General features: G+C 50.9%; 1 protein-coding gene across 2 annotated transcripts in view; it reads right to left on the minus strand.

Annotated features, from left to right (window-relative positions):
* The window catches only part of KAZN (kazrin, periplakin interacting protein), a 218,921-nt gene that overhangs the window by 9,735 nt on the left and 185,374 nt on the right, over positions 1-23,812 (minus strand). Inside the window, exons 1-2 of one of the 2 annotated variants that reach the window (XM_061479397.1) lie at positions 9,470-9,652; positions 3,808-3,999 (exon numbers count right to left, since the gene is read on the minus strand). In XM_061479397.1, coding sequence (XP_061335381.1) covers positions 3,808-3,999; positions 9,470-9,626 — 349 coding nt within the window. In that variant the 5' untranslated portion in view covers positions 9,627-9,652. Of the gene's footprint in view, positions 1-3,807; positions 4,000-9,469; positions 9,653-23,812 lie in introns of those variants that run through there. The other variant, XM_061479396.1, reaches the window with a different exon arrangement.

A 23,812-nucleotide genomic window follows, 5' to 3' on the forward strand; every position in this document is an offset into this window, starting at 1 on the left:
GAGTACTTCTCTTGCCCTGTGCAAGGTAGATTTTGATGACAGGAACAGGACCAGAGCTGACTTTTTCACTTATTGAATCATACACTTATTTTCTAACATGGGGAAGGCATCCTCAGGGACACACCGCTCAAGCCTCAGTGATGCCCCACGCCATCCTGTCCCATTAACATTCATTTAATTTCTCCTGTTTCTCTATTCCAACCATGAAATTCAATATTGTCACTATGACTAAGCCATAAAATCGGTCAGCCCTGTGCAGGAACTACAGCACCACTCCTTGCTTTGTAATGGAGCAGGCACATGCAGACATCACCATCTGCAGAGAAGATCTTGCCACTGAAGACGTCAGTGTTCCGCAGCATCAGGCAGAGCAGTGCTTGCTTCGGGGCGTGCAGAGCTGTGGTGCAGGCAGGAAACTCGAGCACAGTGTGGAATGTCAGGAAGAAATTAGGTGAGTCATTCACTTTGGGGGAATTCACCTGGAAACACCCTGCTGCAAGGCCAAGAGCTTTCCAAACCCAACCCCCAACAGGCAACGAGGTGGTCAGGGACTTCTGCTGGGAATTTAAGGCAGGGATTCAAAGGAGTAGAATAGTTTTTCTGTGCAGTGCCCCATATCCTTTTGGTGGAGAGGGCTTCCTCAGCTGGGTCCATGGCTGGACACCCATCCGCTGGGGCACCCACCTGCCAGACACCCACCCACCAGGACACCCATCCACCCACTTCTTTGCTACCTACCCCCCTGCTTGCAGCCAGCCAGGGGTGCTGGGGATTTCTGTAAGAGACCTGTTCCAGCCCAAATGCCATCCCCATGGAGTGTGTGTGTGGGGGGGTGTCACAGCTCCGAGCCATGAGTTTGGGAAGGAGGAGATAAGGCTACAGCCCATTTGCAGAGCAGATGTCAGTTCACGCCTTCCCGAGCAGCAGGGAAAGCCAGCCTGAGGTCTCTACCTTGGCATTCAAAAAGTAAACAGGAACCAGGTTTGCTCTCCACACGATAACCCTGCAGGCGAGCCCCAGCATACTGGATAAACCTTCCTAGAAATGGGGTTTCTGCCATCAGCCCACATGCTCATAGATGTCACCCAGTCAAGAGGCTCCTTGAGCCCTCCAGGCACTCGGGCACGGTCCCTTGCCGCAGCAGGACCAGCAGTAATAAAGCTGTCTACAACTTCCCACATGCGAGATCTCCGCATCAGGAAGCCAGACCACATCCATACCTTTCCAGCTAGGGAAGAAAATAACCGCATTAACACTGTAAGCACAATCTAAAGTCCCTGTCCAAGCACAGGCGAGGAGGATGACAGGATACAGCACTTTGGGATTTTATTTGGATGATAACTAATTAAAAAGAAGGGCAGGAGATGGAATTAGCCTAGAAAACAGTGCAATAAAGCTGCATTAAAGCACATGCTGTCAGGGACACAAAAACTGCTCAAGTTACTCCTGCAGAGCATCCTGTGCTGCTCCAGACCCCTGCTCCCTCCCTTCACAGCGAGGGCTTGTTAGTATGGCACAAGGAAGACACTGTACGGGCTCCTCGCCAGCTCTACCCTGTGCTAAATGCTGCTCGAAGGAGCTGGAAATGCACTGCTGAGAAGGGAAGATGAACTCACCTCCTCCATCCAGACCATCACAAACCAGACCCTGTGCAGAACGAAGGCTGTTAAAACTATGGGAGCCCTCAAAAGCAAACCCCACCGGCAAACCCTCTCTGCTTCCCTCTGTGCTAAGGCACGGCGAGAGCCAATATTCATCTGAACTGGCTGCGCCGCGCTTCCAGGCTCGGAGCCAGCAACAGTGACAGATTTCCATACAACTTGTCTGCTAATGATATTACACAGGACCCAGTGCACTGCTGCAGGTGCAGGGATGCTGCAGCCGATGCTGCCAGGCACGGAGCATCCTTCAGCGAGGACCTTTAATGCTGTGAGGAGGGAGCTGCTCTTGGGAGATGCTCTCTGGCTGTGGGACACAACCACACAAAGCCCTGAGCTACAGGACAGCATGGTCAAGTTTTCCTGAGCTCCTTGCACCACCTTAACATAGAGTCATTACTTCCCCAAGTGTCTCTCTCAGCAGACACATTTCTCCTGGCACAACCATGCGCCAGGCGCAGTCACGGCCATTTTCCTCCCCTTTTGGCTAAGTTTCTCTAGGAACAATGTTCCATGGAAAGGAAAAAGGATTTTCTTACTCCTCCAGCTGCTGATCCTGCCTCCACATCACCCATCTCTGTATCTGCTGCTGTGCTAAGCCTGCTCTGCTGCCCAGTGCCTCCGGCCCAGATCCAGCACAGAGAAAGAGCTCTTCCTACTTACAAAAAAGCTTTCCAATATTGGAAGGGATGGAAGAAGCATCAATTCAAATACACTTCTTGTTATGTCCCTTTCCAAGAGCAAGCTGAGATTCCCACTTCCCAGCCATCACACCTGCAGAGAAGTCCTGGAAAACTAATCCCAGTGGCTCCCAGAGCGGCCAGTAAAAGCCTAATAAAACCCCAACATGGTATTCCTGTAACGCTCACAGTTCTCAAGGCAAATTCACTCTCTTGCACTACCCTCCACAGAAGCGTGTGTGACCCTATTGCTGCTTCTTAGATGACTTAGTCTTCCTTTTTTTGCACTCTTTAAATCGTTCTGCTTTTCATTTTATCAGCACTTCCCCTCCCTGTCCACAACAGCAAATATTCTCTAATTAAGGTTTTTCTTCTCTAATTACAGTTGGATAAAGCCAGAACATTTCCTGCTGCCGGAGGCTGCACTGGGGGCATGAGGAGGGGAAGAGGAGCACTGAGATTGTGAAGATATTTTGGTTGTTGCTGATTTTTTGCTTTTATAAATCAGCGAGCGACAAAATCCAGTCTTCTGAACTCCCCTCCCCAATTCCCTGTTTTCCCCACCATGCATCCCGGATGGAGATGTGTTGGGCAGGGGCTTGCCCTCCGTGCAGCTCCTCATGTGCTGCTCAGCCTCTGAGCCTGAAAACTTCTGACAGCCTCTCTCCATAATCCACAAACAGGAGCTGACAAGTGGAAGTTATACTCGGTATGTTGGGGATTTGATATGATATTTAGAGCCGCGATGCTGCCAGCGAGAGGTTTCCCTTGCTCAGGATCATCCCCCAGCTCCAGCTAACAAACTATCCTGCCCGGACTCATTGTCAGCTTATTTTTGGGGAGGAAAAGCTGCAGTGTTGCATTTTGCTCTGTTCACCCTGGAGCTCACAGACAGCTCGCAATGCAGTTGTTGGCAAGGGAGGAAGAGTATGGCACCGGCCACCACAGGAAAACAGCCAGATCAATGCATGAAGAAAGGAGGAGCCCCTGCACCTCACTTGGAGACCCAGCCTAATAACTCCAAGCAGGGTAAGGAAAATTGCAGTCACCAGCAAGCTCACTGCTTACCTCCTACAAGTCCAAGGGGCTCAAATCCAACCCATCCCCTCCTTGCAAACGTCTCCAGCTGCATTTCAGCTGCTTTCTTGGCTCTACTCTATAGCCAGCCATGAAGGAATTCCTTCGCCATGCTGCAACACCCTCACACCCCATTTCCCTGCCTGTCATTGCACACTGGTACATCCTGGCTCCACACTACCCCTCACCAGTGCAGGACAGTGTGGGGGTCCTGGGGAGTGCTGCTCTGCAGCCAAACCCCCCCCAGTGCACACAGCAAACACACCCCACATGCCGAGCTCATGCAAAGCTTATGCAAAGCCCTCATGCAAAGCCTGGCTTTTCCCTCCTTCTTTAACTGAAGCTTTGGGGTGCTGGGGAGAGGTGTGAGGAGAGGGATGCGCAGCTCTTACCCTGCAGAGCCTCCTTGGCACGCGCCAGCTCCTGCTCCTTCTGTGCCAGCTGCACCTTGAGCTCGGTGGCCGAGAGCACCTCCGGTGACTTGCTGCCGTGCGTCTCCTCCAGGTCCTTCGTCAGCATCTCCTTCATTTGCCGGAGCAGGTGAACCTCCTCCTGCAGCTGAGCCACCTCCTCCCGGAGCAGCGCTGGGGGAAGAGCAGACACAATGCAAGGAAGTGACCAACAGCTCCCGGCACAGCCCCACCGCAGGCTCAGCCCCAAGGGAAGCGCTGCTGGGGTGACTCCCCCCAGCTTGCAAAGCTGCTCTGCACAGCCCAAAGCCTGCAGCACACCCTGGGACCACAGGAGGAGGAGGAGGGATGTGATGAGGAGGCACCGGATAGGGAGAAGGGAGCTTCTGCTGGGTACTGGTTTCTGGTTTGATACACAATAGTAATAGCAATAATAAACTGGTTTAAGGGTGCTGGTTTAATACACAATAGTAATAATAAACAAAGAACCACCTCCCCATCCAAACCATTCACAGACAGTGCTCATATGGCCAGTGTCCAATGGAGGCTGCTGAGCTCCACCGTGCCCCATACAACCCACGTCAGCTCTGCCTCCAGCCATCCCTGTTCAGAACTCAGTAGAATCCAAATAAACCACTCTGAGGGTGGAAAGGGAAAGATGATGCTTTCTCCTGCAGACCTGAAGCTTGAATATCTCACATTTACACCCATCGACTGCTACACTCCTTGAAGCAACTGCACTGCAGGAGCAGCCCAGCGTGGAACCCCTCTGGAAAGCTCCACTGACCTTGTTTCCTACAGTTGCACCCACTGCTTAGGTAATAAAGTGTTTTCCTGGATTTTCTGCCTTATCTCCAACCTGAACTTCCCTGTTTGAGTTTGAACCCATCACCCCTTGTCCTGTCGCTACAGTCCCTGATGACGAGTCCCTCTGCAGCATCCTCGTAGGGCTCCCAAACCTTGTTTCTCAAGTCTGCACCATACCGATGGATGTGGGGAGAAGAATAAACCCCTCAGCACACCTTACAGTTGCCAGAAAAATCAAGCAGAAATACAAAATAAATGCCCCCTCTCCAAGCTACTGCAGTTGGGTCCTTTCCCCATGTATCAGCCAGCCTGCGGGATGCCACCCAGGCGTGAAATAGAGGGGTTTTAACCTGCATATTTGCCATAGTCCCTCCACACAAGTGCTGGGCTGGTTCCATGTGGAGGTGATGCTGACAGCAGGACAGGGAGAGGCAGCTCCCCCCAGTCTGGCCAGCAGCTGCACCAGGAAAGCATAAAATCTGGTTTGCATACTTGAAATGCTTCCCGTCGGAGCGCTGGCAAGGCCCATGCTGCAAATTATTTAGCAATAAAGTCACTAATGAAGAACAGTCCAAGCTCCAGGCGGTGGATTTCAGTGCAGCCCCGATGTGCTGGCTTGAAACCCATGCAAGAAAGCAGCAATGGAGAAGTGGCCAAAGCCAAAAGCATCTACCCCAGGGACTGCAGAAATGCTGCTTCCCTTCCAGCCCTTGGGAAGCCCAAGGAGGGTGTGAGGGGTTTGAACATGGTGCGACGTTTACTGTGCAAAAGCCACAAAACACCAGTGGCTGCCACTAACTGCTCATTTTCTTCACCCCACTGATAATTCATGTTCACCTTCTGCTACAAGCAGCCTTGCTCAGGGGATCCAGTGGGCTATTCCCAGGGAAATGATTAACCAGCAGAGCAGGATGGACACGGGGCAGTTTGTATAAGGGTGACTGATCCCAGGGGATTTCTGCAAATTGCAGCATTTCAGTGGGAACCAAGGAAAATCCCCACCTGGGAGAGACCCCTCCGTAGAGGGAACAGGGGAAACCAGCCTAAGGAAAGGCAGCTCAGAGGGGATTTTTGCAGCTGAGAATCTCAGAGGAGTCTTTGGGCATGGCCCAAAAGCAGTTGCAGCAACTTCTTAGAGGTCCTCACTATAGAGCACTGCACAATGCAGCTTCCTCGGAACAACATCACTCCCTCTGGTCCCACAGCCGTGGCTGGAACTGGATGAGCTTTAAGGTCCCTTCAACTCAAACCAGTCTGGGATTCTCTGACTCTAACAAGGCAATTTAATCCTCAGTTTAGTACTTGCCTCCCCATAGAGGCATGAACTAGGGAAAGATTAAAATCCAAGATCTATAGAAGGTGTAGGTGCAGCACCATGCTCCCCACGCCACAGGATGCACTTCGGCTGCAAGCCAAAGCCTACGGAGAAGCCTGAATTATTGAGCTCAGGATCAGTCAGATACCTGAGCTTCTTTCTTCTACAGATATATAATTTAAGCTACATCCATATCTATACAAAAATAGATTGTGCTTTCCAATATGTATTCCTTTTTGCAGCATCCATGTATTTTGTAATATACATATTGAAAAGCACAATCCATTTTTTTGTATGGATATATCTGAATAAAGATTGCAAAGCACAATCCATGAGCCAAGGTTTGACAGGCAAAAAGCTACACCCCTTGCTGCGCTCTAATACTGAAAGACATGCTGTCAGCTCTTTTAATACATCCCCAAGCGTTGTTGTCCTTGCTCTTCCCAACTCCCTACCAGTGCTGCTGCCAATGGGCGTCTTTGCTGTAGAAACCAGGTATGGGCTTTGAAGCAACTCTCTCAGCAAGTTTTCAAGTAGTTTTCTGGGAAGGACACTGGCATTTCAGGGAAGCAATGGGAGCAACAGCATCTCCTACTCTCCTTGTAGAGAGGCATAAGGGGCAATTTCTTGCATTATATCAAGTTTCCATCCCATCTGAACCAGCATCTCCAGCTCAAGAGGGTCCCATGGAGAAAGCCTGTTTTATTTGCGTAAGTTGCATTAAGAGAATGACTTGACTTGAAAGGGAAACCTTAACTTCATTTTAAAATAGGGGGGTAGGAAATCCCCACAGCTATGCCAAGTTTAAGCACCTAAATAAACAATCTGAGAAGTGCTGTTTGCCGACAGCTCTTAGCGATCCTTACACAAAGTTCCAATAACCAGGAAAACAGGGACAATTACTCAGGAACCTCACTGCAGCCTCTGTTTCTTCCACATACAGACAGCTTCGAAGGGATTTCCACTCTGTCCTGTGAGCTGGCTGGGGCTGTGCTTCTATTTGAAGCCACAAAGGAGCTGGATGTGCCTTGAAGTGAGCATCAACCCTTTTGAATGGGGACTGGGGCTCAGTTCACCCTTTGCAGTTCAGCCTTGCATTGCTATATTGGGGTGCAAAGTTAGATTTGCTATTAGGAATCATCTCCCAGATGCAACAACCCCAGTGCAAAGTCTCCCACAGGCCATTCTTTCCCAGCATTTTTGCCCATTTTTACTTTTTCCTCCTCTTTTTAACCTTTTTTCCTCAGGGAGGGGGATGTTGGCTGCACACTGTAATTCCCAGGGGACAAGGAGGCAGCACTCAGGTCACATCAACTCATTCCAGCCTCTTCCAAATCTGCTGCAATGAAATTAATACAATTTAAACAGTCCCTGCACTAATTGCTGACAACCACCATTCACACTGAAATAATTGGCTGTTTCCATTAGACTTTGGTGACACTGTCAGATTCTGCATCCTTTACGCTTCAAGCACTGTTAACAGAAAACGTACATAAGATTTTTTGGGGTGTTTTTAATTGCAGTGAACACCTCCAGACAGCATTTGGGGCTGAAGTTTCCACTCCCACTCCTGCAAACCCCACCTTGGACTCCTCTCAGTAGCAGATCCTTTCTTTTACTGGCCTTGCAGTAGGCATCACTTTAAAAGCATCCATTTAAAAGCCTCTTTTTTTTCCATGTAACTCAGCTGACACAATTACTGTACATGTGTTTCTGTCTTTGGAGGATACATATTAAAAATGAATGCAGTATCAACAGCAGGATTTGTGTTAGTGAAATAAGCATTTGGGGCTGCTTTTGCATGTTTACCAGCAAGATGCTTTTTGCTTTGCTGGCCAGAAGTCAAGGGGGTTTTTATCCAGGACATCAGCAGGAGAATGGCTGGAAGCTGCCCTGAGCTATGGCCTAGGATAGATTGATAGATACACACATATAAATATACATGTACATATACCTCTGTCCAAGGACAGCCTAAGAAGATAAAGAGCATTATTAGATTAAAGTAACAATTCAAGACCTAGGGATGAGTCAAACTAGTATTTTAAAGAGCATCTCATCACCTTTGAACATTAGGTAGCTCCACAGCTTGGGATCCAAGACTCAACCCACCCCTCCTCCCAAGTCACTTGCAAAAGTTACGGTTTACCCCTCTCAGCACATCCTTGCAAGGAATAGCGTGGAGGAAAAGCGCCTACCACCAGGGACAGGGCTGGGTGACAGCACGGAAACCAACTGCAGCCACTCAATAAAGCTTTCGGTTAGCTCAAAATACACTGGGATTTGCACAAAGACCCAGTTACTGCTGCTGTCCAGGATGTGCCGGTTCAGAACCAACATGTCCAACCTCTCCCTCTGACATCTGCACATCACAGTGGACTCACAGCAGCACAAAATAAACTCCTCACAGAATTTTCCCTTCAAGTGGATAAGTGTGAGGGCCTTTAATTTGTCCATTAGAACTTTAGCCCCATCCCACTACTGTGCATCTTGGCTACACCCCTGGGTACAGCATCTCCCATGGCACCATGCACTGCACCACCTCAGAGGAGCTGTTGGCCACCACCACTCGCTGCAGGGTGGGTACCAGGCTGCTCAGACACATGCTGCAGAGCCTCTTGGGCTAAAAAAGCGGATTTTGGCTCCACACATCCGTCTTTTAAAGAAGAAAGGTTTAGATTCCACCTCCTGCTTACTGCCCTGATGCTGCAAGCAAGTGAGCTGTTGCTCCTGGACATGGATACAGAAACTCCTTACTTTGGGTTAAAGTTTTCACCCAACAAGCGCAAATCCTTATAAACACCATCTTTGAGCATTCCCTAAGTTAGACACCAGCTCGGCCTCAGTGCTTCCATTTGGCTGCAGGACAGGACACCAGCCATACACCCCGATCGCACACCATCAACCGGCGCTTGCACCAGCCACGGCCATGGGGCAGGACACGCAGAGACCATCTGCCAGCAAAGTTACCCCGTGTCCTGGCACTGCACACCCCCAAAAAGCATGACTTCCCTCATGTAAGATGCCCACTCACTCAGCCGCCCTGTTCACATGCCGATGGGAAGAAAGAAAACCCGATACAAACCTGTGCGCGCCAGCAGGGGAAGGGGGGCAGAGGGGTTCAGGAGGCAGGCTGGAGGCTGCAAAGGCTTTCAGAAGCACACGAACCGTTTAACCCCCCCCCCCGTGTCCTCCCCAAGCTCCGGGCGCATTCCAACTTCTCCATGAGACAAAATGGACAAAGGCGCAGGAGAAGCCGCTCGCTCGCCCTCCCCACAGCCACAGCAGAGCCAACCCCCCTCATCCTTGCCCTGAGCTGCACCCTTGGCGCTGGGGACAGCACAGCACCCTCCTGCACGGCCCCAGTGAGCTCCAAGGCGTGCTTGCATCGCCCGGCGTTGTTGTGGCTCTTCCAGGAGGAAGCAAGCTCCAACCGCACAAAGCAAGGGGAAGAAATGCACGCCGGGCTGCTTCCCCCCCCCGCCCCGCGCGAGGGGCAGCGGGACCCTCCCCAAACCCCCTTACCTGCATGGGCTAAGCATGGGCACGGCACCCTGCCCTGAGCATCGTCCGCGGCCGCCCCTCGCCGCCCCCATGGGCACGAACAATGGGCCGGCCGCGGAGCAAAGCCGTGTTCGCCGCGGCACGGCCCCGGCTTGCTCTCCTCCTGCTCCGACTTCATGGCGGAGGCCGGGGGTCCCCAGGCCTGGGGTGCCCGCGGCGGGGGCTGCCCGGGCAGGCTCCTCCCCGCCCGCTCCGCACGGAAGTGCCGCGGCGCTACCTGCGCCGGGAATTTGACCCCTCGCTGGTCGCGGCGCTTCCCGGCCGGATGTCACCGGGCAGAGGAGTGGCTCTGCCCCCGCCGAGCCGAGCCGAGCCGAGGGGCATGGGGCGGGGGGCAGCGAGCGCTCCCCGCACCGCCCCGGAGCCGAGCGGAAATGGTTCCCGGCCATCGCTCCTGCCGCCGCCGCCACCCCCGAGCGGACCGGCCCGCGGACACCCGGGAAACTGAGGCAGGAGGGAGGCAAGGGCGCAGCCTGCTCGGCAAGGAGGTGCCGCGTCCTCCCGCTTGCATTACGTGTGTTCTCCAGGGAGGCTGCGGCTGCAGGACCCCATCCCTGCAAACCCCCATGGCTGGACCCCCAGCGAGGAAGGGCTGAGAGGGGGAGCTGGTGGGATGGGGTGAGCAGGGACCACTTGCTTTTCTATAGTAAAAGCAGCATAAATGCACACCAGAAACACCCATTCTCTGAAACCCATCACGCTGGCGTTGAGTTTTTGCTCCCTGCACTTCACCTACCTGCCCGCGCACGTGTTTCCAAGCCCTCCGCGGCAGATGCACTTACACACAACATTCACCCCCCCACCAAACAGGTGAACATCTGGGCAGAAGCACTTTGGGCCGCTCTCTCTGTGCCTGTCTCTTTGCTGCCGTCCTTGCTAGATGAGCACTGACTGGCCCCGTGCCGCTTAGCGCTGGGTGGCCGCTGGCCTGGAGATACATTGGAGGCACCTTCTGCTCTGCCCAGGAGGGGCTCAGAAAACGCCATCAGAGACAGAACATCACCTCGCTGTGCTTTTCAACGGTACCCAGAAAGCAAAGCCTCTGATGAAGCCAGCTCCCCCACCCTACAACAGCAGCATCTGAGGCATGGGGAAACTGAGGCACACCCCATAGGCACGGGCTTTTTACGTGTTTGGGAAGCAGATGACAGTGTAACTGCAGAGCCGCCCCTGGCTAGGAAGAGATGCAGCATTGTCATCTCTTGCACCAAGCAAGCCTGGATTAGCAAACCAGGTCCTTACCCACCTCCTCGTGACCCTCCCCAGCCCCAGGCCTACTGCTGGGCTTTGCCCTGCTCTTTACCCTGCTGCTTCTTCACCAGCTGCTTGGGAAGGGGAAGTGAGTTGGTTTTGCCTTGCAACAAGCTCTGGTTCTCATTGCGACAAACTCCAGTGCATGCAATCATAGAATCATATAGAATGCTTTGGGTTGGAAGGGACCTTAAAGCTCACCCCAGTTCCAACCCCTGCCACAGGCAGGGACACCTTCCACTGGACCAAAGCACACCCCCAAGTCCCTCGCCTTGGGGCTGCTCTCCAATGGGCCAGCACTGACATGGCTCACACTGCCCGTGGCATCACTGCCAGGGTGTACAGTGCCCCCATTGCCCCAGCTCCTGCTGTCACCAAGCTCAGCTCCTTGAAGCCCACAAAAGCTCCACTGTTGGCTGCTGCATCACCTCCCATTGCTCCCTGTTTGCACAACTCCCCTCCCTGGGGATCAAGTTGCAGCGCGCCTGCTTGTGTCGACTCAGCTCCCAATGGAGCGGGGACCCTGCAGCAGCCCCAGCACCCCCAGTGAGCAAGGAAACACAGCTGGGTTTGGGAGAACGCACCCATTCAATCCTGCTTTACAAACAAGCTCGATGGACAGGGAACTGTGCACCTCCTGGTATGATCTGCCCCAGTTCAGTGTACAGCAGTGATGCCCCTGCACCAAAGCTAAGGGAAGAGGTTCTCCACGTCACAAGTGTTGCACAAGATCCCCAAGAGCAGCTCTGCAGAGCTTCCTCCAACCCTCTGCACTGACTAATGATGGACCAAACAGCATTACTCACACCTGCAGCACCCATCCTCATTCCCAACACAGGCATGCAGCAGAGGGTGCAGCCCCACTGCTCTTTAACACAGCAATGCCACCTCCAGGGATTCCCTTCCCCTTCCTGCTTGATTAAAAACCCTTTTTGGAAGGTGCATGGAAAAAGGTGGCAGTGAAAAGGCAGCACGTGCCTTGGCCAGGTTTGCACTGTGGGGTTGGGGTCTGGCCTTGCTCTCCTTGCTTTGGAGAGACCGGTTACTGCGTGGCCAGCAGTGGCTGCTGTCCCTTGGCCAGGGCAGGGAGGTGACACCGGCCCCACGCCAGGAGGAAGCTGAGACTTTTTTGTGTCCATTGAGTCACTTCCCACAGATCCCGGCTGCTGCCTGTGCTGGGAAGGGGATGGGGCTGGGTGTCAGTGCAGACAGGTCTGACCCTTCATGGCATCCCAGCCTGGTTTGTGTTGGAAGGGACCTTAAAGCTCCTCCAGCTCCAACCCCTGCCACGGGCAGGGACCCCTTCCACTAGAGCAGCTTGCTCCAAGCCCCTGTGTCCAACCTGGCCTTGAACACTGCCAGGGATGGGGCAGCCACAGCTTCTCTGGGCACCCTGTGCCAGCGCCTCAGCACCCTCACAGGGAAGAGCTTCTGCCTTATCTCCAACCTGAACTTCCCCTGTTCCAGTCTGAACCCATCACCCTTCGTCCTATCACTACAGTCCCTGATGAAGAGTCTCTCTCCAGCATCCTTGTTTCTGGATTTCCTTTGGGAATCTCACAGCTCAAATAGTTCCTAGCTCAAAAAGGTTCTGTTCTCACCAAAACACTTAATGGCAGTCGGAGGTGGCTGAAATGCTGCTCAACCATACATATGTTGATGTCTATTGTTGTCCTGAAGGCACAGGCCCCTGCAGTGACTGCTGAATAGTCTAAGCCCCATGAGAAGTACCTCTGCAGAAGGTCAGCGATGCATTTATGCACCTTTGGACACAGCTGGCCCTCACCTGAGCCATGTCTGCCCTGAAGAACAGAGCTGTCCATAAAAACCCCTGAGACATCCACTGGAACACAGAAACAGGAGACTTCATTCAAGGGGATGGCGCTGCGTACAGGCAGCTGCCTCTGACCCTCATCGAAGGTCTCCTGCAGCAAAATGCAACCTACTTCCAGGAAAACTTGCTAAAAGATTTCCTTTCCACCATGGAAACCACCTTCTCCATTCCTGTCTCTCGCAGAAGATGAGGACAGGGAAGCAAGGAGATATTTCAAAACAGAGCTGATTGCTTTTTTCCCTTTGGTTTTTCTTTCCAGGCAAACTCCTCTCAAAAATGACACCTTTTTGTCAAACACTTCACTCGTGACAAATTGGCATTGTCACTGAGGAGAGCGCTCGGCTGGGAGCTTCTTTGGGAAGCCTCCATCTGCTTTTACCCAGTGAAACACTTGATGGTGGCAAGGTTGCAGAATGGAACGTGTGAGGCGAAGCATTAATTAACATCGATCTGGCTCCAAAACCAGAGTAATTTTCATTCAGGAACTTGGCACCACTTAGCACCTCCTCCTCCTCCTGTACTGACAGAGTATTTTAAGCTCCTGATAATCGCACCAGAGTTTTTGCAGTGATTAATTAAAACCTCAACAGAAAGAAATACTCCATTTATTTTATGTCCCTCCCCAGCCTAGTGTCCAGTGACATTCCCCTTCTTTAAACCAGCAGTTGCTTTGTAAAGAGGCAAAAAAGTAATGAGTAAAGGGCAATCATCATCCAGTGCTCCCTGCTGCAATCTGATTTTGGGACAGTTTCCTGAACTAACACTCATTTCTATTGTGGTTTGTTATTTTATCATGAGAATTATGGTTATCATCACAGACACTAATGCCTAACAACTTCTGGGTGCCTTTACAATGTTGTCATTCAAATGCTAAAAGCCTGTAATGAGACTAAGATAATGGCCTGCAAAAATAAATGATACAGATCAGAATAGGGGGAATTTGCTTACAAAACAAAGGAAAACAAATAGAAATTATCCATCCTAATTAGGATTCAAAGGAAGCAACTGGTGGGGGGAAACAACATCTATTCTGGGGAGGGTGCTTTCATCTGGTATGACAGCCCCAACAGAGCCTGTCCTGCTCCATCCCGGGCAATGAGCACCTCTGCTTTGGAGGGCAGTTAGAAGGGAAGGAAAGCCTCAAATCCTCCTTTCTGAGCTTGTTACCAGTTTATATTGGAAGTAGATGATCTTAAGGTCCTTTCCAACCCAAACCATTCTGTATTGACATCACTTATGGGCCACATACCCAAAACCTCCGCTGTGCTCTTTGCCAACAGCCTGCAGCTCCCTGCCCTGGCTGCCACCAGCTCCAAGCTCCTGCCACATCTGGATCCAGTGGCAAATGTCCTCAACTCCTTCCTGCACTCCTCAGCTTCATCAGTGCTAAAGTAGCATATGGGGAGGTGAGGATGACACCCACAGCCTGACATTTACAGCCATGGAGAGGACAGAGCAGGGTTGGCTACCCAACATGTGTAACCATCAGTGAAACGCGGGCTCTCTGAGAGCTTTGAACCCTGAACCCCACCAGAATCAATATTTTCCTTTCTAAAACAACGCTGGGGGAAAAAGCACATCCAATATAGATTCAGTGTTATTCCAGGTTTTACATTATTCATTTAACCTCATCCTATGTCATGCTGCAGAGAATATATTATCATCTATGATGACAAAGAAAAGACACAACTCCTGCAAATATACACTAAAGCAGCAGCCTGGGCTGCTAAAACAGCCCCCACAATTGGCAATCTCTCATTAGCAACATGTAATTCAGTTGCTATACATTGAGGTTGTGCCTGTGCCACCAGCCACGTGGTAGTGAAAGAGGAGAATACAAAATCAAACTAATAATCAAAGAGCAACAAAGCCCAGAGCTACGTGGCAGGTCTCTAACTTCCAGAAACCTTTTCGTGTTGAGGTTGCAAAGCCTCATCTCACCCCCAGCACAGCAGGAACATCACGGCAAGGCCACCAAAGGCCATCGTGTACCCAGGGCCACCCCACTCGGCCCATTTCAGCAGGGACCATGTGGGCACCGGCAGGGAACAGCCTGCACACATAGAAATAACAGGAAGAAAAGATGAGGAAGCCTACCTAGAAAGGGAAATACTTTATCCATATGTACAAATGTGCTGCTGTTTCTAAACATCTTCTGTATCCTCAGTGACAGGCATGATTTTAATGGGGGTGAAGGTGGGCAGCTCAACTCTCAATTTGGGCACTGTCTTTGCTAACCAGATGTTACTGTCTAGTCTTTTAAAGCTGCCATTTAGCTTCCAGAGAGTTTCAAATAAGCAATTCTAACAATCCCTCTTCATTACCCACTCCAGCAAGAATATCTATGTGTGTTAGGGAATTCCATACAGAAATCATCTTTTTATGACACCACAACTTACCCAAACCCCACTTCTTTACACCCCAAACCTGCAGCTCTCTGTGCACGAGTCACAGGACTGGGCTTTGCATGGCAAGGACGTTGGGCAGAGATCATTCATCACCTTCATTCCATTCACATCCCCATCTGCCCCTCCAGCAGCCCCAAGCTGCAAGGTAAGAACATTTCACCCACTCCCACTTTTGGGCCCATAGGCTACAGATTTGGGAGTGGATGCGATGAGTTGGAAACCTGCATCACACTGGCTGAAGCCACCAAAGCACAAACCCAACCTTAGCGTGCCCTTGATTGAGACCAATGACCCAACAGCTATACAACCAGCTCCATGAGAAGCAACAGGGCTTGTTCACATGCACAGACTCAAAATGATGCCACAGCACAATTACTGGTTTGGGGGAAATAAAAAGGAGAAGGGCATAAAGCCTGGCTGAAATCACTCAGCTTTGCAAGGCAGGTGAGGAGATCTGGGGGGGGGCTGCATGGATCAATGACCCCATGTGCCCAGATGCACCCCATTCCCCTCCCATCAACTGCATGTATCAACCAAATATTTATAAATCAATTGAAAGCAATTAATCAGCTAGAGGAAGATAAGGGATAATGAAGAAAAGAGATTAGCTGGTGATGCACAAACAGAGCTCCTCTGGGGAGGAACTGCTGTGGTTGGAAGCATCCTCTGCAAAGCCTATTAGCTCCACTTACAGCAGAAATTTAGAAGAGGCAAACTGAATAATTAAAAGGAGGAGTTAATGGTTCATGCTAACAGCTGCTAAAAACCTGCAGCAGTGTGTTTGTTAACCAAAGTGGCCACTGACAAAAGGACCTGTAGAACAGCCTTCACCTTGCACCAGGGAGGGATGCTCTGCCAGAGCCAGATCACTGCATCCATCCAATGCACTGGAGCTGCTTCTGCCATCCTGCTGTGTTCAGTGAACTGACCAACCCCTTCTAGCTGAGTTACAATGATGGAGAAACAACTCCAGGAGTGAACACTTTCAGGTATATTCCTCATATTACCCACCTGACAGTAGCCTTCAATCACCAACCCACCCTTAACACCAAAGCCAGTACTAAACAAGTACACAATCCAGTACCTCAAGTGTGATGGGGAAGGGCTGAGGGACCTGGGGGGTTCAGGCTGGAGAAGAGAAGGCTCAGGGGGGACCTGATCGCTGCCTACAAGTGCCTGACAGGAGGATGGAGCCAGGAGGGGCTGGGCTCTGCTCCCAAGGAACAAGGGATGGGACAAGAGGAAACGGCCTCAAGCTGCACCAGGGCAGGTTTAGATGGAGCTGAGGAACAATTCCTGCCCCAGAGGGTGCTCAGGCATTGGAACAGGCTGCCCAGGGCAGGGCTGCAGTCACCGTCCCTGCAAGTGTTCACGCACTGTGGAGACGAGGCCTCAGTGCCATGGGTTAGGGGTGGCCTTGGCAGTGCTGGGCAGTTGGACCGCATGAGCTTAAAGGTCTTGTCCAACCTACACAATTTCACACCCGGTGAAATGAAGATGCCGGTGCCAGTGCCGGGCTTAACCCAGTCTGCAGGACCAGCATCACCAGGGTGGTGCTCCAAGAACTGGGTGCTTTTTGCCAAAATTACACCCCTGCACTGCACTGGGAGCCGTTACAAGTGACAATTTGTTTTTGAGGAGCTCCCAAAAATGCCATGACCCCCTTCTGTGACCTGCATCCTATAGAAATGCTCCCAGGGATGCCAACAGGAAGCTCTCCCAAATTTGTGACTTAAAATACTTGCACTACCTCCTCCAATGTTGCAGGATCCCACCTGAGAGGTGGCTCCCAGGTGGGCATCTTAATAAGAAAGGACTCAAGAAGAGCCATTGAGAGGAATAAATGTGGCATTTCAGTCCAATACTTGCCTTTTTCAAGGCACACTCCACAAAACTGCCACGTCAGGGCAGGAGCCCACATGTGTTCTGCAGAGGGGAAGGAGAGGAAGCATCTTGCTCACCAACTTGCAAGGCAGCAATTTAACCTTCAAGGAAGTGCTCAAATTCATTTAGTAGCAACCCTTGTCTAAGGCTGGGGGCAAAATAATTCTACTGAGAACAATATAGAGTAGATAAAAATAAGTGCACTGCAGCAAGGAGACACAGAGCATGCTGCTGGGCAGCACCTGCTAAACCAGCCCAGCCCCAGGGAGACCTGAGAGCAGCTCCAGTGCCTAAAGGGGCTGCAGGAAACCTGGAGAGGGGCTTGGGACAAGGGCCTGTAGGGACAGGCCAAGGGGAATGGCTTTAACCTGCCAGAGGGGAGACTGAGATGAGCTCTTAGGCAGAAGCTCTTCCCTGTGAGGGTGCTGAGGCGCTGGCACAGGGTGCCCAGAGAAGCTGTGGCTGCCCCATCCCTGGCAGTGCTCAAGGCCAGGTTGGACACAGGGGCTTGGAGCAAGCTGCTCTAGTGGAAGGGGTCCCTGCCCGTGGCAGGGGTTGGAGCTGGAGGAGCTTTGAGGTCCCTTCAACACAAACCAGGCTGAGATTCATTGAAAATGTGCTTCTTTCTGAAACACCCACAGTATTCCTGGATGGGAGCATTGTGCCTGCTGCACACCTCGATTATACAGCACAGAGCCAGGTAGAGCTCGGAGGGCTGCACACAGCTCCTGCCTGGGATTAATGCTGCACTGGGTTGCAAAGTTGCTAACAGTGACAGCCTTGCAGCAGCATTAGCCGGGGGGCAGTGGGCAGCCACTCTCAGGTCTCAGTGCATTGCACTGTGCAAGCCCAGGGCTGGGAACAGAAACTCCAATCAGGATTTTCAAATGATAATTATAATAAATCATACAAGACAAAATGGAGCAGCAGAAGCCATAGAAGACACACACCAAAGCCAGTAGAAAGCCCAGGCTCTGGCAGCATCAGGCTGAAGACATGTGAATTGGTCCTGGATCCCCATAGGATAGGCTCAATATTGGTACCACTGGGGAGACCACTCTTGCCAGAGTGGAAAACTATATTTCAGAGGAGGCAGGGATGTGAGGAAGCACGGATGTGAGGAAGCACAGCAACCCAGCTGAGACAGAAACCTCATGTATATTTATTTCCAACCACATGAAGCAAAACAGTGATGCCTTCTGAAGGAAGCCATGCTCTGGAATGTTTTATCTGGGACATGCAGGAAGCCCCTGGAGGTTGAGCACTGCAATTCCTCCAGCAGCATCAAGCCAAGAACATCAAGCTCCAAGAGAACATGACATTTACACCTGGCTCCTGATGGACCCAAATACTGCACCACAGCTGGAAAAAGGCACCTGGAGGATTGCTCTGGTTTTTAAACTACATTAAATGCATTCCAAAGTTCCGCAGGATGCACCCAGTGCCTTTTCTATTTTAAAGGGTCCTGCTGCTCCTGCATGGCATGGTGGCACTGCCATGGGGAGGGATCTGGGCTCTGACATGACATCCTTGGGATTCCCAGCACATTGCTGGAGTGCAACGAGTGCCAGGGAAGAATGAGGGGCATCAGGGAAGGGAGGCAGAACAGGGAGTAAAGAGGAAAAGAGCGGAGAGATTACTGGAGCAAGATGGGCAACAACAGGAGCTGCCAGCTTTCATCACTTCATCACAAGCCTCATAGTAATTACTGGGCTTCTTTTTCTCCCCTCCCAAACCTCAGTTTTTAACTTAAATGGACTCAGGATAATCTCAGCTTTGAGTTTACAAATAAGTCTTCATGACCATCCCCAATACAGAAACAGCTTCTGCATTTCCCCCTCCCCAGGTACTGCACAGGCTCAGAAAGCAAAGCAAAGGAACCTTTATCTCCTCCACATCCACTTTGTAACCTGAACCGTGATCTTCAAATAGCTGGAGTTAGAAAATGAAGAGAGTAATACATGACCCTAGGAGACAAGTCCCCAGGAGGCAGTTACGTTAACTCAGAACTAAATGTGATCAAGAATAATGATTCAAATATGGGTTTTTAATGCATTACTTGAGCAAGACAAAAATCCCCCTATTTATAAATACAGGCTTCGATGTTGTGCGCCTTTTCCACACTGCCCTCATAGGACCTCTCCTGAGCTGTGCCCTGCACTCGGCACTCCCCCAGAACAAATATCAGTGTACTGAAAGCATCAGGCCAATGATAACAGAAACATAACTACAGCAACTTGGGGGTTGGAGGAAGGGGAAGAAAAATGCAGATGTAATGAATTCTATGATCTGACTTGGTGCAAGCAGCATGTGTGGGAAAAGGATGGCTGGTTCCATCTGCATGTTGCACTTAGGCGTTTGTAAGGGGATGAAACAAAGGGGAATCCTAGGGAAAAGCCAGTGTCAGGCATTCAAGTCCAAGTGAGTGGCACAAGAGCATCAAGGATTCAGCTGGGTTAGAGCCACGGCTTAAGTCGCTCTGCCCTAAACCCTCAGCAGGGTAAGTCAGAGTCTCTATGGATGACTCCATAGAGCAGTCTCCTGGAGGCAGAGATGTGCTGGCCGCCCAAGACCAGCTCCAGGATTAGGTTTAAAACTGGGAAAATTCAAGACACAAGTGGTCATTCACACACAGGGCTCCCACCACCTCACACAAAGCGCATCCAGAAGATTTCAGAGACTCAACATTGTTCAGAGCTATTTCTTTTCTTAGTACAGCAGGGAGGGCTTTAGTGTATTTCCGGCTGGTTTGTGCCGTAAGTGTGCTGCTGGCTACGGCCCCTCTCTCCCAGGGGCTGCCTGTGAGCAGAACTAGAAGTATTTAAAACCCAGGCTGGGTGAAAAGTCTGCATCTGACAGCCCAGTTTCTAAACACACAAGTCTCAGGTGATGCTTCAAATCCCCAGTTAAGGGGCATTAAGAGAAGCACAGCCCCAACCTTCTCCAAGTTTAGCTGTGGTTGGTAACTGCTCTTTTCACCAGTTTCTCCCCATTTATACCACAGAACTGATTAAAACCCCCCCAAACCTGATGGCTTTGAGTGAGATTCACCCTCATACCGCAGTTCCCCACAGGATTACAAATATTTGATGCAATAGAAAGAAAACAAAACCAGCCCGAAATGACAAAATGACAACTGAGAGGGAAACAATCTGGAACATTTTAACCTTCCAAATCTGTCTCTTAATTCTGCTGGTGATTTCTGCAGGCGAGGGAGGAATAAAACAGAGCCCAGGCGATGCCTGCTTCTGTGTGACAAAGGCAACTTGAGATGGGATTTTAAAATAACATGACTACGCTGTAGTTAATGCCATTAAAATCCAAAGACAACTGATAATCCCAGGCGGTTCCTGGGACAAGAATCAAATCGTGCAACACACAACTGTGTGGTGCTATCCATTTCCTTTGATTGGAGGGGAAAAAGGGAAACAAGGAAACCAAAACCTCTTTAGTAACACAGCCTGCCCACTCGCATGCTGTACCGACAGCTCAGCAAGCAACAAGGGAACCGCTGGCCAGCTCTGCACTGAGTTTCTAGAGTTGAAAACCAACAAACAGTAGAAGAGATTTGGAAGCTAAATCATCCCCTGGGCTGCCAAACCTTCCCAGGCATGAATACATCTGCCCAGGAGAGCCGCAGACCAGCAGCATGGCACGTCCTGGAGCAAAGCATGGACCAGGCTCACCCCAGGGGCTGGGGAGCAGTGATGCGGATGGAGAGCAGCCCCAAAGCACCCACAGCAAGACATGGCCTATAAATGCAAAGAGGTTCCCCTCTCAAAGTCCCAGACCTGCAGCAAATGCGTTGGACACCTCAAGTCTCAAACCTGCACAGTTATGTACTTTCAAGCTGCTGTGTCATAAATTAGGCTCCACCAAGGAACCATTTAAGAGGAAACAAGACAAAATACAGCCACTTGCATTCACAGACACAGAGCATTGTATTTTTCCCTTAACACATGGTCAGGTAGGAGCTTGGTTTGATACCAATCAATCCCACAGCAGAGATTTTACTCTGTTCTTGGGCCACTTGCAAAATCCTCCTGAAAGACTGCTGGGGGTTCTACAGGGATTATATTGTTTAGTGAGGCAGTTATAATCCCTCTGATAAGAGGGGCTGATCCAAGCAGAGAGGCATTGGCTCCACTCGATTTGCAAATACAAATTAAAACAGAGATAGCGGCACGTTTGCTCAGCCTCTGCCTTATCTGCAAAGCGTGGCAGAGAGAGATGATTTGATCCAGTTCTGGCCAAGGAAGGAAAGCAGGGCTGCAGGGGAACTCGGCACAAGCAGCACTAAGCACTGCGGAGAATCACGATAGGGATGTGCAGCAGGACCTGCACGCTAGGAGTTTTGGGAACAGACACCAGGGAGTTAGGTGTGCTGTATGTATGGTTTCTTACATGGGGAAAAGCACCTCTAAGCCACACCAGCCCAGCCCATCTGCAACGTCAAAAGTGTCATTAAATCCCTTCGTGATTGGAAATAGCCAACTGGCCAGAAAGCCCCTCTCTGGCATGGAGGAGGGCTGGAAATACAGGCTCCCCTCCGGGGAAAAACTCTGAGAGCCAAAAACTCAGCTTTACAGCATCACAAACAGCATCTCTAGAGATAAAGAGTCCAAAAGAAACTCTCCCTCGCCTTCACAGCTATAAATAAGGGGAGAACTGGATGTTATCTGCAATACTTAATGCAGTTCTTTCAGTTAAGTCACCCTTGGGAATTGCAACAACTGTTCTGCTGCTGGAAAGTGATTTGCAACTGATAAAGGATTATAGTTTTCTTACTTTTATACTTTTTCATTTTCAGATCTACAGTCACAGATAAAGTTACCGGGAGCAATCTGTCTCCTTACGCCAGGCTGTGCAAGGACCAGCACCACACAAAGCACTCCTCCTGCCACTGGTCCCAGTTATACCTTCGAGGGGATTTTCAAAGGCAGCTCCGGGGAGACCTGAGAGCAGCTCCAGTGCCTAAAGGGGCTCCAGGAAACCCGGAGAGGAGCTTGGGACAAGAGCCTGTAGGGACAGGCCAAGGGGAATGGCTTTAACCTGCCCGAGGGGAGACTGAGATGAGCTCTTAGGCAGAAGCTCTTCCCTGTGAGGGTGCTGAGGCGCTGGCACAGGGTGCCCAGAGAAGCTGTGGCTGCCCCATCCCTGGCAGTGTTCAAGGCCAGGTTGGACACAGGGGCTTGGAGCAAGCTGCCCTAGGGGAAGGGGTCCCTGCCCGTGGCAGGGGTTGGGGCTGGAGGAGCTTTGAGGCCCTTTCCAACCCACAACAGTCTGGGATTCTGTGATTTGCAAGCCTTCAGTACCTCTGCTCAGCACTGCTGACAGCGGGCCCGCTGGTTTATACCGGCTTTTGAGGAAAGACACAGGTAGAACACATAGGAGCCGAAACCTGTTGCAAACAGCAAAGCACCTGATGTGCTTCCAGAGGGAAAAGAGCTTTTCAGCAGGGACTGCAGCCACAGATTTCAAGAACATTCTCCTGACACAACAAACCCTCCTGATTTTCTTGGTTACGAAGTACATAATGGTGCCATGGTCCCTCGTATTCCCAACAGCCTCCGCATGCAAATGGGAGTCAGAAAGCTCATTTTTGTATTTCCAAGGGTTTTTTTGAGAAGCAAATGACAGCGCCTGCTCTGAAGCAACCATGTGGCTTAAAGATAACCCAAATGCTGAGCCCTTGGCAGTGCCCCTGCAGTGCAGGTATCAGTCACAGTGAATGCACAACATGGGATTTGGGGGATGGAGGAAGCCTGCCCCAAAGCCCACGAGGGGAAGCAGAAGGGAGATGGACAGCTCAGCAAGTCCTGCCAGAATGCTGTACAAAGCAGCTGTGTGTTAACAAAAACCCCAGAGAACCACCCCAGCTTCCAGCCTGAATCCCAGCCATTCACACACAGCATTTCCCTGGCGCTGTAATCACCACAAAGCACATTATCTTCCATAGCAGTTGTTGGAAGTGCCATTAGGACAATTCAAATGAGAGGCTAGTTTCTCCTACACATACCATTTTCATAACCACAGCCCTTTTATACCCAGCAATATAGAGCCCAGGAGGGACAAGGGAGGCTGCCAGGTTGAGGAAGAGGATGCTCAGGCCCCCAGAGGCTGCACATTGATTGTTCCCCCCTCATCTACAGATCTTGCTCCTTTAACAGCAACTTGAGCGGAGCTCTACTCCACTGGGGGAGAAATGCAGACCACCGGTGTGATGGAGATACAGGCTCCACCATGGTAAGGGAAATTCTGTAACAGGGCATAAACCATGTGTAAAGTTGACTTAGTTATGTAGGATTTTACAGGCTGCTTCAGGATGCACATCATTCCCCCCAGCTCACACGCATTTCCACTGGTCCCCATGGATCCCGCACTGATGCACCACGGAGGCTGCGCTTCCTGAGCCCTCTCCATGTTCTGGAGGGATTCCCAAGAATAATTTAATGCATTCTAACAAACTCTTTTATACGTGGAAGCCTTTTTAGTTTGTTTAATTCAAAATCAAAAGCGTGTTTTAAATTAACACCCCAAACGGGGGAGGGCATGCTCTGAAGATATATGTTTGCAAGAGATGATTTCACACAGGAATATTCCCAGTTAGCTCCCCATCCTCCAGTCTCTTCTTTTCTATCCCCAAAGCTGCAAAGAGTAACTTCAAAGCCAAACTCTCTTTCCAAGTGGAATCCCATGGAGTGGTCCCCAGTGGAGCTGAGGAGCTGCAGGGCAGCTGGGATGCTCAGCCCCAGTCAATGCATCCCCAGGGCTGGGTGAGTCCTCTCTCTGCTCAGGGATCACTAACCCCAAAGCCACCACTATGCCTTAGTTTACGTATAATAGGTGCATACATAAACCCACATATTGCCTTGACTGCATCTGCCCACAGACAATGCTGAGCACCAAAACTTGCCCTTGGCACAG

Source organism: Pezoporus flaviventris, unplaced genomic scaffold, assembly GCF_033815535.1.
Source record: "Pezoporus flaviventris isolate CSIRO_AGI_PZ_B2104156 unplaced genomic scaffold, CSIRO_AGI_Pfla_v1 ptg000148l, whole genome shotgun sequence".
Lineage (NCBI taxonomy): Eukaryota > Metazoa > Chordata > Aves > Psittaciformes > Psittacidae > Pezoporus > Pezoporus flaviventris.